The 15,177-nt window shown below is 54.6% G+C and overlaps 2 protein-coding genes across 5 annotated transcripts in view; one reads left to right on the top strand and one right to left on the bottom strand.

Annotated features, from left to right (window-relative positions):
* Positions 1 to 1,494: 1,494 nt before the first annotated feature.
* GSTZ1 (glutathione S-transferase zeta 1) lies at positions 1,495 to 11,271 on the bottom strand. Of its 2 annotated transcripts, none has more exons than XM_024737903.1 (9): positions 11,149 to 11,271; positions 8,309 to 8,360; positions 6,421 to 6,488; positions 5,794 to 5,874; positions 5,298 to 5,423; positions 4,268 to 4,346; positions 3,667 to 3,719; positions 2,833 to 2,882; positions 1,495 to 2,062 (listed from the first exon to the last, which is right to left on the bottom strand). In XM_024737903.1, exons 1-9 carry the CDS (start codon positions 11,161 to 11,163, stop codon positions 1,936 to 1,938), a joined length of 651 nt encoding a protein of 216 aa, XP_024593671.1. In that variant the 5' UTR covers positions 11,164 to 11,271; the 3' UTR covers positions 1,495 to 1,935. The 2 variants fall into 2 exon arrangements, with proteins under 2 accessions (XP_024593671.1, XP_024593670.1); XM_024737902.1 differs by lacking the exon at positions 11,149 to 11,271 and adding an exon at positions 8,664 to 8,697.
* A 318-nt stretch (positions 11,272 to 11,589) lies between these two features.
* Positions 11,590 to 15,177, top strand: part of POMT2 (protein O-mannosyltransferase 2) — a 49,641-nt gene continuing 46,053 nt past the window's right edge. For all 3 annotated transcript variants that reach the window (XR_003002246.1, XR_003002247.1, XM_024737832.1), the window contains exon 1: positions 11,590 to 11,893. Coding sequence is in view for 1 of the 3 variants with exons in the window: in XM_024737832.1 (XP_024593600.1) it covers positions 11,646 to 11,893 (248 nt within the window). In the remaining 2 variants the exon portion in view is untranslated. The remainder of the gene's footprint in view (positions 11,894 to 15,177) is intronic.

A 15,177-nucleotide genomic window follows, 5' to 3' on the forward strand; every position in this document is an offset into this window, starting at 1 on the left:
TCTCTGCGCCTGTACCTTGTCCTAGATGTGGATTCTATCTACTGCCTGTACTTCCCAGAAGTCTCTGTGCTCCTCTGTTGCCTGGAAACGAGACTGGGAGGAGGGAGGAGTAGGGGAACCTGGTGACCTCAGCACTACTGGAAATTGTTTTGGATGATTTGGGCTCCCAAAGGCACCTGTGAGTGACAGGCAGAGCCAGCTGCCTCCTTAATCTGGGCGAGTGGTGGCAGCGCCCTGTTTGGCCAAGGCTAGCCCTGCAGCTTGCCCGCTGCTCCTGGCTGGCCCCATGTCTCTCCAGGGCCAGGGAGCACACTGCCGTGGGAGTTGTAGGAGCACAGCCTGAAGTATGGGCTACCCTCCTTTCCCCTGAGTTCATTTTCTCTTTAAAATCTGCAGGAGCTTGAATCACCTTCAATTTCAAAAGTCCAAGTCAGGTGACGGTTACTGATCCCTGAGCTAAGGAGACAGTCTCTTATCTCAAGTCAAGGTTTCTTGGAGAGAGCCCAGGTGAGCCTTATGCAGCCAGGCAGGTCTGGAGTAATCTGAGGAAAAGGTCCAGATGGCAGCAGGGCAGGGCAGGCACAGCATCCCTCACCATTGCTGTGTCTCCTCTACCTTCCTGGGCTTCTCTCTGGGCTCTGCCAGGACAAACTCACCTTGGGAACAAGAGTGGCCCACCTTGGTCATTCTAGAGCCTGGAGCCCAGGCCATCCAAGAGAGAAGGAGAGGCCACTAAGGAGCCCGGGATGAGAGGGGAGAACTAGGTGCCCTGGCATTGGAGCTAAAGAAAAGGGACTCATGGCCGAGAAAGGTGGCTTCCACTTTGACCAGACACATCTATCTTAATTCCTTGTTTAAACCTCAGCTACACAGGGGAAATGAAATCTCACATATGGAACATAAATGTCATCTTGTTTCACTCCCAGAAGTGACCCACATCTCCCTACAGTATCTCTGCCCGAGGTGATCCTGGTTCTGGCTGAGCACTGCCAGGCATGGGGACCTGCTCCCTCCAGGGCAGCCCAAGGTAAGCCGTTACCCGGCTGGCCTCCTGCTAGCTTGGTCAGTAGCTGTTCATACTGCCCACGGAGGAGCCTGCCTCCAGCTCCCAGCACCGCTCACACGCGGATGTATCCTAAGCACCTAATCCTGAGGCTGGTCCAGAGAACGCTGCCCCTGAAGATGAGGGACTGGGCTGAGAGGGCCAGCGTCTCCTCAGCGCTGCCATGGAAGTGAGCAACGGGACCACTCCCAGGGCTGGGCACTCAGCTGGTCGCAGGAGGCTTTCTTTCCTGCTTCTTATACCTGTTCTCTTCTGGATCTTGTCTGATTTTCTCAGGCAGGCTTTTGGGCTTATTTCTCTTCCTTGCCCTTAGGTCCCAGGGGCCAGGCCAACCACAGGGTGGGCAAGTGGCTGGCTGGCTTTCTCTCCTGGTCCAGACACGGATGGATTCCAGCTAGGAAGAGCGTTCACCTTCTGGAACCCAGCTCAGCTTTAAGTGAACAACCTGGAGGCCTGGGCTTTAGTTTAATTATCAGATTTCAGCGTGGGCATTCTTTGGAGTCAGGTACAGTCGAGGGGACGGGAAGAGGCGCTCAGACTTCCTCATGGCTCTCTGGTAAACTCGGCATACGTTTTAGTCTACGTTCACTTCATCTTCATGACTGCCCGCGACACAGTCATGAAGACTTCCTGCCTACCCGCCTCCCGGCATTCTCCCATCCCATTCTGCCCGCACGTGACAGATGAAGGGGCTGAGGCAGAAGGAGTTTCAGTGGGAAGGCAAATCCAGGGCCTAGAGTTCAAGTTCAAGGGCTAGGAGTTCAGGTCTTCCGCCTCTCCAGTTAAGGCTCGCTGGCTTCCAGGCCTCTTCAGCCCATGCAGCTTCTGCTCCCGCACCCGCTCCCCTGCACCAGTGGGGCGCGGTTTGAGAGCTAGGCCCTCAGCTCAGGGGGTGTATCTGGCTGCCGGCAGGGGTGAGACACTTGGAAGGCCTCCAAGGCCAGCAGTGACTTGTTGATACGGCTGATGGTAGGGTAGGGAGTGAGATCCACCTTGAACCTGTGGCAGAGAAACATTCACCTAAGGCAAGGCCTGCAGGGGCCCAGGGAGACTGCCCTGCAGGCGATGGGAGAAGCACAGAGGCAGGGCTGGATGAGGCCCCTGGGGCTGGCCAGGGAAGGCCTAGGAAGGCAGCCCTGCCAGGTTGGGGGTCCTTGTTCACAGGTAGCTCTCTGGGGAGGGGCAGTCTTGTGCAGTATCGTCTGGCATCTCAGTTTCCTACTGCTCCTGTTCCAGGCCATGGCTATCTATACAACCTACTATGTGTGAGGCCAGTGCTGGGCATTTATATACAGATCATCTCCCCACCCATGTCATAAGCTTCTCAGGCGCAGGGAATGTGTCACACATTTCCATACCCCTGACAGTGCCCAGCACGATGCCTTCCACAGAGAGGTTCCCACCCGTGCCCTCCTGAAGGGCTGATGGAGCAAAGCAGAGGCAGAGCTCACTGCCGGGCACAGACACACCACGTCTGGGGAGAGCAGGCTTTTGGAGTGGACTCTTGCAGGGGCGTCCACCAGGTGACACGCCTCCTCTTAGGAGCGGGGGCTATGCGGTATCACCTGGGCTGCAGTGGGCATGGGAAGGGTGTTACACCGGCTTCTGCCTGTCTCTTACGGCCACAGCGGCTGCTGGGGGCAGTGGGGGAGAGTCTGCGTGAGATGCTACCTCAGTCGATGAAGTCAGGGCCTGACTGTAGGAGGGATCTGGGCATTTTGAGGGGAGGAGCCAGGAGGAAGAGGGAGGGTGGCAGGGCTCTCTCTTACCTGTCAGCATTTGCCACCTGAGGCGCTAAGCACAGATCAGCCATGGACACCTGCAAAGAGGGTCGGGCGGGCTTGCATCAGGGTGCGCACCCCAGACTCCCACCGGTGACAGCACTGGGGTGCTGGCCCCGGCATTCCCCTCTGCTTCTGGCTCTTCTACCCCACCCCCACTGCCCAACCCCCTCCTCATCTCCGCGGGCCGGCTGGGTCTGTCCCTGCAGCGGAAGCGCTTCTCCCAGGCTGCAGTGCAGTTGCGCTGACGACCAACGCTGTGGGTGGCCAGAGAAGGCTCGATTGCCTCAGTGGATGTTACTGTGCTTGTTCAAAATTGCCACCACAGGCACGTAGTGAGGGCTCCCAGCAGGGAGGGAAAGCCTCTGGGTGCAGGTGGGGGACTCTGGAACCAGAATTACCATAGAGCCAGGGCCTTAGCCTGTAGGAGTCAAGGGCACCTGAATCCTAGAATCCTAGCATTGGAAGGGAATGGAGACATCACCTAGTCTGATCCCTCATCTGATGGCCGGACCACCTCCTCATCTCAGAGATGAGGTCTTCAACTTGAATACCTCCAGCAATGAGAAACTCACTTCCTCTTGAGGCAGCTGACCAGGAAGGGGCTGAGAAGCTCCCCGTGAGCTAACTTCTGCTTAACGCAGAGAGGACGACCTTGGGTTGCTGACTCCCCACCCTTGCTACAGCTGCCTCCTCAGGAAGCTCTCTGAGCTGTGCCTGCCCTGGGCTAGAGGGAGGTAGCTGAGTCTAAGTGGAAGACAGTGGCAGCCTGAGGTAGGCCTGAGGGAGGAGGCCACCCCCATGGGCCTGGGGAGAGCTTACCTCATCTCCCACACAGTACTTCCCCGCTGTGCTCTGCAGGATCTGCTCCAGAGCTGGAGGGAAGCAACATGAATACTCTAAGGGGACAGCAGCCTTTCTGGGCCTTGGTGCGTAGCTATGACATGGCAGCTATCTGAGTGGCAGGCTGGAGTGTGTGCTAGAGGGAACACGGCAGTCAGATCTGGAGAGAGGTGATTGATGGGCACATGGGGATAAGATGATGCCTCCTTGTGCTCTGCAAGTTCAGCTACCATTCCCTCCTCTGAGGGGACAAGGCCTGCCACTGGCCAAGGCAGCAGTTCTCACACCGATGTGCTGACACTTTGCTGGCCCTGGCTTCCTGCCTGGAGTGGGCAATGGAGCAGAATTGGGCCATCCATCTCCAAAAGGCCTCAGGCACGAGGTTCCCAGAAGTGCCAGGGGTTGAGGCCAGGTTGGATTCTGCCCAGCCCACTGCCTCCTCGGCCCTGCCCTCCCACCCTCATCCATGCCACTGCCAAGGCCAAAGAGCCCAGGAGGCTGCCAGATGCCAGGGCCCCCGGTGTGAGGGCCATTTCTCTAAGAGGTCACCAGGGGGCAGCTCACAGGGGCAAGGACTCACCATTAAAGCCAGAACTGATGGCCCGCTGGGCCCAGGTCAGCTGGTTCTCCTGTCCCACTTGCTTCAGGACAGACAGGTTCTGTGTAGCCCAAGAAAAATCTGGGATGAGCTTTGGGAGCCAGGCTGAGCCCGCGCACTCAGCCAAGTCCCCTCAGGTGAGCTTGGTTCTCATGTGTCCCTGGCTGTACACCTGTCCTACCCTGGACCCACTTTCTCTGGCTGCCCTCGTGGCCCCTGTCCCTCTGGCAGAGATGTGTAAGGGTGGAGGCACAACCCAAGGCCTCTCTCCACTGCATCCAATGCTTCTCCCTGACACGGTCCCTTGTGAGGAGAGGGAGTGTGACACAGGGTTGGGGAGGGCAGCATGGGGGAGGCACATAGGATTGCCTTTCAGGAGATTTGGATGTCCGTCTGCTTCAACTTCCTCTGTTAAAAAAAAAAAAGTGACATGGGGCGGGGGGCCACAGATACACAGTCAGGGGGTCTGTCACACTTAGAGTGACTCTGCAGTCACTCCACCTTTCTGGGGCTATTTCCTTACTTGCAAAGTCAGGGATTAGCACAGATGAATTTTTTTATAAACAGATGAATTGTTTTAATACTTTTTTGTTTTACCAGTGAAAATTTACCAAAAAAATCTTAGGAGAATCCCAATCTATGACACAGAACAGGTGAAAGGAAGGCTGCTCTGGTTAAAGGCGGGAGGCGGGGACATCCGCTGCTCAGCCTCTCCCTGCCACCTGGCCCTTTCCCCACCTTGGCAATTCAACTCCGGACGTGTCCTTGGAAACCTGGGGCTTCCCAGAAGGCGGCTGGCCTCCCAGGGAGTGGATGCTTTCTGGCCTCCCTCCTCCCTCTGCCACAGGGGCCAGGGCCAAGCCCCTGAGAATCCCCTCTGTCCTCCTGCCACCCCGCAAGGCACCTCACGGTGGGCTGGCCAGGGTGCGCGTGCATGCGGAGGGGAAAGTGCATGCGTGTGGGGATGCGAGGGTGAGAGGCGTGTGAGGGAGAAAGCGCACGGGAGCCGCACCTGCAGGGGCTGGATGCCGCTGGCCAGGAGGTGAGAAATCATGCGCACGTGGGCCCTCTTCTTTGGGTCCTGAGGCAGGAGTTGCGGCGTGGGCCGGGTCTCCTCCAGGTACTCAATGATGGCCAGCTGTCCGGAGGCGAGCCGTGAGGCAGGGACCATGGGGGGACTGTAAACTCCTCTTCCTCCCCCACTTCCAACACCACCATCGTCACCACCCCCCTTCTTACCCTTCTTACCATCCCCCCCTCGAGCCCTGTGAAGCCAAGAGGCTCCCCAGGAGGATGAGATCACTTTGGACCCTTGTCCTACAGAACTTAGTCCCCCATATGCTTGAGTCTCCCTTCACTTCCCAAAGCAAGCAAGCAACCTTCCTCCCTCCCCTGCTCGTCCCTACTGAGACCTGGGTGCCCTGGGCAGACACAGGCAAGGAAGAGCTACGAGGTCCTCTTGCTCAGGGCACCACGCTCATGAGGGGCCTCCCAAAGCCGCCACTCACTGACTGGCCAATGGTGATTCCATCAATCTTCAGGGCTGGCACCTGCTTCATGGGATTCAGGGCCTGGAATTCTTCAGAGAACTGTGGAGACGAGGCCCTGGTGGACTGGGCAGCCTGGCCTGAGCTGGCTAAAGCAGAGTCTGGCAAGCAGGAAGCCCCTCGCCTACTGCCCACCTGTACCTCCCTCCCCTGGGAAAGGCCCTGGCTCCTAGGCCCAGGGTGACACCTGGGGGATCTGTGAAGTATCCTGAACCCCAGTGGCTGCTGAGATACAGGTTTCATCCCAGTGGCCCGGCTATGTGCTGGTCCCTGCACCTTCTATGTGGTCAACAAGGCACATCCAGAGGGCCTGGCATGGGGCGAGGACCCGCTCACCACCCACACTTCTGGAGCCAGACATGGAGAGGCCAGGCTGTGGTGTGGAGCCTGGAACCTGGGCCCTTCCCATGGCTCCTCTTGCTGCACAGCTGGCCGCCCTGTCCCACAGGGCAGGGCCAGCAGCCTCCTCTGGCCATGGGGACCACAGGGCGCAATCTCATCTCTTGCCTGCAGAAGTCTGCACCCCCTGCCGGGCCCCTCTCCAAGGCCTCTAACTCCTACATTGTGGCCTGGGGGCAGCCTCCTTACCTGCTGCCCCCCATCCTTTGTGAGGTTGATGGTTATCATCTCGTAGTCCATGTTTTTCAAGGCCAGAGCTAGGAGAGACAGCAGACAAGTCAGTGACAGCCTCTGACCACACTTCCCAGGGTGACGAGAGGGAAGGAGGCTTCTTTCTCCACGCTGCTGGGTAGCCCTGTCGCCTTCTTCCCAACTTCCTGGATCACCACCCGCTCCCCTACCCCAGGGCCATGATGCTCTGCCTCTCTTGCCCCTGGACTCTCTGTATCCCCAGCGGACCTCTCATGCCTCTAGGTGGTGCTATGAGGGTGTGTGCCCTGGCCCGCCGAGGGCTCCTGGAGGACAGCAGGGAAATGTCCCCTTCATCTCTGCCCCTGGCAGGGCCTTACCCAGTGGCAAGCAGGGCTTATTTGTTGGAGACACGCAATCATTCCTCCATAAAGGTCATCTGAGGGCCAAGGGAAGGTGCTCAGTGACTACGCAGGGCCCACACAGGCAGAGGACACTCCTGTTCTGTTTAGAGGAGAACCCCTTTCTAACCCATTCTCTCTGTTCTCAGGGCTGTTCACGACAGATCCCAAGGCATCAGGGCTCTCTGGTGACCTGAGCACATCTGCTGTGCCTCCCAGTGGCTGGATTTCCTCTCCTTCTCCTTTGATGTTTTCCTCCCAGCAAGGTGAGGGCAAAACACTCGGTCAACCCTAGTGGAGGAGACTGTGTAAGTGTGCAAACGTGTGCCTTAAAACATGGCGATGGCCGGTATCAGGCAAACGAGCGAGGGGAGGAGCGCAAGACGTGTCACAGTCTGCAGACAGCCCAGGAGACGCGGGGCTCCTCCTCAGCGCCGGTCAGCTCCACCCTGGAGAGTGGAAGTGGTCGGGGCCAGGCAGGAGGCCAAAGCATGGTGGCCCTGCAGACAGTGCCCACGCTGCTGGTCTGGCTCCGTCAGGGCAGAGGCTCTGGGCCCAGGGAGGGCGTCTTCTTGGAGAAATGTGTCCTCGGGCACCCCAGTGCTCTTGCCTACTGATTCTAGCAAATACCAAGTGACTGTGGGAGGGGGAGGGTCATGAGGATGGCTTCTGAGTCAGGAACAGGCTCCTGGCAGCAGGCTACCTGGGTTTAAATGTCACCACATTCACTTGCCAGCTGTGTGGCCCTGGACAAGTAACGTCAGCCTCTGTGCCTGTTTCCCCATCTGACAGGCAGCATAGGTAGTAAAGAGCATGGACTAGCTGGAGCTAGGCTAGCTGGTTCAGATTCCAGCCCTGCCTCTTACTAGCTACATGATCTTGGGCAAGTTACTTAACCTCCCTGTGCCCCAGTTTTCCCACCTGTACAATGGTGATGATAAGAATACCTCCCTCCCAGGGTCGTTGAGGTTTAAGTGGAGTCATGTACACAAAAACACTCAGCACTGTTCTCTTTCTGTACGAGCTGCTATGACTATGACCTTGGCTGAGGGCTGACTTAAGCTGAGGGACAGAAGGGTCGAACCAGGACTAAACCAGAGGGCCCAGTTTCTCCTTCCCTGAAGCCTCTGGGGTCCATACTGGCCAGCTCTGTTTAATTTGCCAGATCAAATAAGATAAGAACTGAGGAAGGCCAGCTGTTCCCTGCCAGTTACCAAGGATCTCTGGATTCTGTGAGCCTGCCTGAAGCATGGTTGCTAAGGGGCTTTGGAGAGCAGAGTGGGAGAGGTGGCAGGCCCAAGAGAAAAAACACCCCTCCCCCCCTTCCTCTAGTTGGACTTCCGAGGTGGAGGTGCCATTCAAGGCTGAGGGCTCCAGGAGACTGGGGATGCTGTGGCTGGTGCCCTGTCTGACAGAGGCTTTTCACCCAGGCCTCCCTCCACCCCATACCACCCAACTCCAGCTCTCGGTGGAGGTACGGCCCTTACCGATTCGAACTCTCCATGAGCAGGAGCTTCGGAAGTAGGAATAGAGGATGGGCTGAGGAGAGAAGATGAGGACGCATGTTAACCCAGGCTTGGTGGGTTCTCAGCCCCAGGAGCCCACTGGAGGGGAGGCAACAGCTCCCAGCCAGGGGTTTCCAAGCCAGCACTGTTTCTTCCCAGCCTGCTAGGCCTCCTTCCTCAGGCCTGCGTCTGGAAAACTCAGGCCAGACTCAGAGCTCTCTGGGTTAGAGGCCTTGGGAGTCATGTGGGGTCCCTCAGCTCCAAACTGTGCTGTCATGCATTCCTGATGTCCAGGGGGCCCCCAAAGGGGCAGCCAGACTGCAAGTGCCCTCCTTACCTTCCTAGATTCAGCCATGATGATGTGGTGACCCTTGGCCTCTCAGGGAATGTCCCCTCCCACAGAACTGCGGGGCAGGGGGAGGAACCCTAAAGGGGTGGATCCCATGAGCCAATGGGGAAGCTGGGCTAAACAGGCATCAGTAGAACTTTGACTCTGGTCAGAAAGGGCATCTCTTTCTAATCTGGGGGAAGCTTTTTATGCTTATGGTGGAGTCAGGTCTGGTGTCCTGGGCAGACAGCGAGGCCTGGTTTTGAAGCAGTAGTTCATGTGGTGCAGTGGGCTGGGAGCTGGCATACTGGGAGTCTGGTCCCAGTGCAGGAACTAGCCCCGCATGACTGGGGACAAATCCCTACTTTCTCTAGTCTTCAGCTCCCTCATCTGTAAAACGAAGGGTTGCCCTAAAATGATAGCTTATTTCCTTCCAACAGTGGCAGAAAGACCAGGAAATCTAGTTTTCTGCGCTTTGGTGCCCATCTCTTTCAACATTCCACCCACCAGTCCTCCAGACTCTCAGCTGATCTCATAAAAATAGCATCTGGAAAACTCAGGCCACACTCAGAGGGGGGAACTTTCCTGGCGGTCCAGAGGTTAAGACTTTGCCTTCCAATGCAGGGGGTGTGGGTTCGATCCCTGGTCAGGAGGCTAAGATCCCACATGCCTTGCAGCCAAAAAACCAAAAAACATTTAAAAGAACCCAGAAGCAATATTGTAATAAATTCAATAAAGACTTTAAAAATGGTACACATCAAAAAAATCTATAAAAAAAAAATAGCTGGGGAATATGCCCACTGACTCCAAAGCTGAGGTCATAAGCTGGCAGCCCACAGTGTTCTGTTTGGTCTATACTGTATTTAAAAATGTTTCAATTCATTGCTAACATTAAAAGTCACATTGTTTCATATACAAATCCTGTTGTCCGTTTTTTCTTAAAAAAAAAAATCTGGAGATAGTGAACTCAGTTTCCTGAGGAGCAAAATTGATCAGAGCCCATTAATGGCCCCTTTTAGAGAGGGCATGCCCTCTCAGATCTGCCACGGCCCCCACCTCGTCCACTTCTCTCATTTTTGTTACTCTGAGGCCCCTGAAGGCAGCAGGGTGTGTGACCTCTCCTCTAAAGTTTAGGGGACTCACCAAGCTGCTACTTGACCTTGCTTTCATCATCCCTGAACTACCAACTCCATCTTCGACTCCATCTTCTACGTGGGCAAGGGCACAAGTTGGAACCCAGTCCCTCCCAAGTTAGTTCCTGACCCTGGGAGTTCCAGTCTATTCTGAAGGCAACTTTCGTGGGGAAAGTGAAGATAGTTCTGGCACAAAGGTCAAGTGATAGGCAGCAGGTGTTCTTGGAGGGAGAAGAGTTCGTAGGCTACAACTGGATGTACCCTGTTCCAGGGTGCATCCCTTTCCTTATTTGGTTAGGCTGGAGGGGCCCCTGGGGCCAAGAGGCAGCTACACTGAAACAGAATGGAACCACTAGAGAGCTGAAGACATCAGCTTAGAATCCGTAAAGAAATGCCTTACCTAATTATTAAATGTTACACCTTTGACCTAGACTAAGGGTGACCACAGAATCACTGTAAATGCCCTGCCCTCAGGTTTCTTACTTATGGGCCATCGGGAGATGTAATGGAGAGCGGTTTCTGATCTTTCTCTTACCAATGATAACTGCATAAACCATCCCATGTTCCTTTTTGCATTTGTAGGGCTAAATTTTAAGCCCAAGTAAAATATCTGTTTCATCACCACTCCTGGAAGAATTGTTTTTAATTCAAATATGGATTGTCACCACTCTAGCAGATTTTATTTTAAAACCATCTCTTACACATGATTTTCGAGAAAGACTCCTAAACTCCTATTTGGGAGTGGGAGGGCTATACACTGTTAAAGTGATGCTATATCCCACCTGATGGGCCTGCCACCTTCCTCTGAGCTACAACAGCTGTTCTCAATCTTTAATAGAGATTGATAACAGTGGTTCTGGGGTTGGTCCTGGGAAATACAAATTAAAACTGGTAATAAGGTCCCCAAGTGATTGTGATGACTGTAAGTGCCACAGTTTCCCCTCACCCCTGGCGCTCTCTCAAAATGCAAACAACCCTGAAAGGCCATTTAACTGTTAAGAACTGCCGGGCCGACCGGCAGGGCTGTGCGGAACAGGGAGACGAGGGACGACGCTCGGAAGCCCTAGCAGATTGAATGGGGTTGGGGGTGGGTGGAGAGACAGATGAAGAGCAAGGGTACAGCCACCAAACCAAGTCAGGTACTCTCCACGAGGACCCTGCACCTCGCGCCCAATCCTCTCGGGATCACAGGCCACAGCTGGTAGCGCGCAGGTGCAGAGCGGTGCCAGCGCGGCGCATTGCATGCTGGGAGTCCCCGTAGGAGCCGTGGGCGGGGCCGAGGGGCTCCCTTTGACCCCCGCCCCCCAAGGTCTCTCCGTGTTTCTAAGAAGATCCTCTCTCCCCTGATGCGTGACACAGACCTTCCCCACTTGCATCTCGCACTCTGGGCGACCCCTCTTCCAGGCCAGGAAACTTCGCGCCTGCGACTCTCCGAGTCGTCGACGATTCAGGCCCAGTGAGACCCCAACACGTCAGAACTTACGTTTTCGTCTCGGTAAAGCTAGGGATTGGACTAGAATGAGCTTTAAGGTCTCTTTTAGCTTGCCCCGCCCTACCGCCACGCCCCCACTCCTGGCGCTGCTGGGAATTGCAGTTCCGTGAGCCCGCTTTCTCCCCGGCCCGCCCGGACGTCATGCTCTGCGCCCCTAGCCGCCTCCTAGCGGCCCGGGCGGCGACCGCGCTCCCCTTCCAGCCCAGAGTCCGGGATAGGAACTACATTTCCCAGGGACCCCGCTGCCGGCGCAGGGAACTACATTTCCCAGGGCACCCCGAGCCGCCGCTTGGTGACTTATTGGCGGGGCGGCTCGCAAGATCCAGCGTGCTAGCGGGCCGGAGGGCCATCCTGAGGAGGGGAAGGATGCCGCCGGCCGTAGGCGGAGGCCTGGCAGGGTCCGAACTGCGTCCCCGGAGGGGCCGCTGTGGGTCCCAGGCTGCTAGGGCCGTGGGCCCGGACGTGGCCACCGAGGCTACAGCGCGGAGCCCCAAACGGCCTGCTCCGAGCTCGCGGCGCTTCGAGGCGCCCGGCCGGTGGGCTCTGCTGGCCCTGGTGACGCTGATGTCCTTCGCCACCCGCTTCCACCGTCTGGACCAGCCGCCGCACATCTGGTGAGTGATGGGAGGGACTGGGCAGGCACCATGGCAACTGGGAGGGAGGGGCGCGCCTTCTCATTGGTCTGGAGGCACGGAGAGGGCGGGATTCATAGGTGGAGGGGCGGGGCCGCGCTGGAGGTGAAACAGGTTTCTGGTGGTTGCCTCTGCCCAGGTGCAGTCTCCGTGAGAGAAATCTTTTTGCTCCGGTGTGTGTGAGAGTGGGATTCCTTAGGATCTGAGGAAGCAGTCTTCATGTCTTGCAGGTTATGCTGCAGCGTCTCACCTGGCTCTCAAATGGTAGCTTTTAAAGGTGCCTTGAACTGACCCAGGAGAATTGGAAATTCTTAGTACAGAATTTCCTAAGGCCTGAGTTCCTAATCTGCAGGATTTCCAGACCTCCACGGAGGGGAACATTCCTATCTGAGTACCACATTCTCGGGAGCCAGAACAACCTGTGTGTCCACGAATGATAACAAGGGTCCCAGGAAGCAGGTCTGGGGGCATCCTGTGAGGATGTATTTTCTTAAAGGCTTTATTTTGTAGGACTAAGGTGCAGGAGTCAAATTTCGTTAAAAGAGCCTTAAAAAGTCTCCAGCTCGAAGGAGGAAAATTTTTATACAGTTTGAAAATGGTTAATTTGTTTGGCCAAGACGTGATACCATGTTTTCTCAGTATCACTGAGGAGAAAGTGTAGGGGTTGTTAGAAATGGAACTCCTTGACTAAAAAGCAAGCAGGCTAACAAACTATCAGGGTTACCCTACTTGGAAGTTAATGAATTAGCTTGTTACTATTTCATGAGTGCTGGCGGAAGATGTGAGACTCCTGGGTCAGAGTCAAAAGACTTATTACTCGTAGCAGAGGAAGCAGGATGAACATCGGCCTATTGGATTCAGTTTCTCATGGCTCCGAAGGGGACGCTATGGGCTCAGATGGATGACTGCACACATTGTGTGTTGCCTTGCAGCTAAGGAGCAATAAGCTTGGGGAATTTACAAAAAGCAAGCGTACTTTTTGCCCTGGAGAGAGATGTTACCTCATCTCTCAAGGCTGCTTGGTGCAAACACAACTTTGGGAAATGGCCCAGGTAAAGTGCAGTCAAGGCCCTGCATTCTCCGCATACCCAGCAAGGTGTGTGGAAGTACAAGAGACCCATGCAGGACTGTCTCTCCCAACAGTCTCACTCCTTGATTTTACACTTTCTTGGCTTCTAGCAAATTTTCACATGAATGTGCAACTCCATTGGCTACTCGGATTAACCTGGCTGAGGCAGGGACCCAGTCTGTTTAGTTTGTCTCATACAACATTTAATTAAGGCTACTCTCACCAGGAGTCAAAACAGCAGGGTGGGGCTTCCCTGGTGGCGCAGTGGTTGAGAGTCCGCCTGCCAATGCAGGGGACACGGGTTCGTGCCCCGGCCCGGGAAGATCCCACATGCCGCAGAGCAGCTGGGCCCGTGCGCCATGGCCGCTGAGCCTGCACGTCCGGAGCCTGTGCTCCGCAACATGAGAGGCCACAATAGTGAGAGGCCCGCGTACCGCAAAAAAAAAAAAAAAAACAGCAGGGTGAGGCCAACCTGTGGTGTTAACGTGTGCCCTCCAGGGTGCTGGAGTGGGGTGGGGAGGGACCAGGAAAGTCTTATTTCAGATAGCTGAGATGTAGTCTAAGGCCAGTCTGTTATCCATTATAGTCTGTACACAGGTGTTTAGACTGACCTCTGATTTTTGATGTCCCTACCAATAATTACAATGAGTTCTCCCATTTAAAAAGCAACTCCCATGCCCAGTGGAAAGACATTCCACAGCACATTCTTCCCTGCATTCTAATATATTACCTGAAGGGGTGCAGATCACTCCAGTTCAGGATTTTTTGTTAAATATTATTTGGATTTCCATCAGCTTTGATTTAGATCATCATTACAGTGATTTGGTTAAGCCCCACGGGCAGTGAGAGTCACTGCGTAGTTGCAGCCTCAAGCACTATACAAGGCATAACCTAAGGTCCCTAGGGTGTCAGGAGAAGCTTATGAATTTATATCAGTCATACTAACAGAAGGTTGTGCCAGTCTGTGTTTTTGCGCACATGCGAGGGAGGTCCATGTTTGGGAGTTAATGTTGATGTAGTCAGGGGCATGAGGATAGTTCAAGACCGGCCACGTCCACATGAGTTTTTCTGGTTTCATAGTGGAATAACAGAGTCAGCAATAGGTCAGATTGCTAGCTGCAGCTGCCACTGACTTAGTTGAACCGTGTTAGTATTTTGCCAGGCTGGGTGCTGGGCCAAGGAGGCAAAGAGAGCATTAATTGTTTCCCTTCTCTTTACATTTCCAGGGGCCTAAGATGTTCCTTCCCCAGGTGGAAAGGTTGTTTGTTTCCTCCCACTGCCATATAATCAGTGTGTCCCACTCTAGTACCTGTAATTTCACCTTTACTCCAACTATTGCATACTAATATCCAGACCTTTCTGTCATGGGCACTGTCAGAAACTTGACAGAGACTTATTATGTCTCCCATCTTGGTCCATGTGAACCACTGTAGCGGGACCTCACAAGCAGTGTGCTCAACCAGGTGATCTTTATGCACTAAAACCACGTCACTCCAACAAGAAAACCCAAGTGACTGAACTGGAATTAAGTTTGAATCCCATAAATCCCCAACTGCACCCCCAGGCTGATCCAGAATTGCTGTTAGGGGAGACCAGTCGAGCCCAGGAATAGTCAAGGAAGAATCTCAAATTTTCAAAATAGGTTTTTATAACCTTCCACCCCTTTTGTTCTGATCATTACCCAGTTGGTGGCCGAGAGGAGATGAACACCTAGTTAGGTGACCAAACTACTTGACTAAGGTGTGTGAACAAGGAGGAAGGTGAGGGAAGTTGACTCAGAAATCTTTTTGGGAAGACTGTTCAGTGCTTGACAATATCAGATACCCGTGGATGGTCTGGAGTGTGGAATGTTATCAGATTTTTGGCTATTCAGCCATTGCAAAAACAAAAAAAAAAGGTGTACCGTTGTTAGACTGTAGATGGTTTGGAAAGCTGAAAACACAACACAGTTTAGTTTCAAGGGCCGCAGTGATATATCTAGAGTCAGATGATTGGGCTGGAACAGCATCATCAGCACTAAGCCAAAACGGTGTCAACAGCAGTGGGGCACCAGTGATAGCCTGGAACGCGGAACAAAGTCCTAGTACAATCAGTTTCCTTGAAGTGGTCAGTACCCCACGCAATGTGGCTTCCTTTACTGCAAGACAAACGTGCCAACTTTTGGCAGGAGTCACAAGTTACCACAATGTAGCAATGG

Source organism: Neophocaena asiaeorientalis, unplaced genomic scaffold (genome assembly GCF_003031525.2).
Source record: "Neophocaena asiaeorientalis asiaeorientalis breed wild unplaced genomic scaffold, Neophocaena_asiaeorientalis_V1.1 scaffold49, whole genome shotgun sequence".
Classification (NCBI taxonomy): domain Eukaryota; kingdom Metazoa; phylum Chordata; class Mammalia; order Artiodactyla; family Phocoenidae; genus Neophocaena; species Neophocaena asiaeorientalis.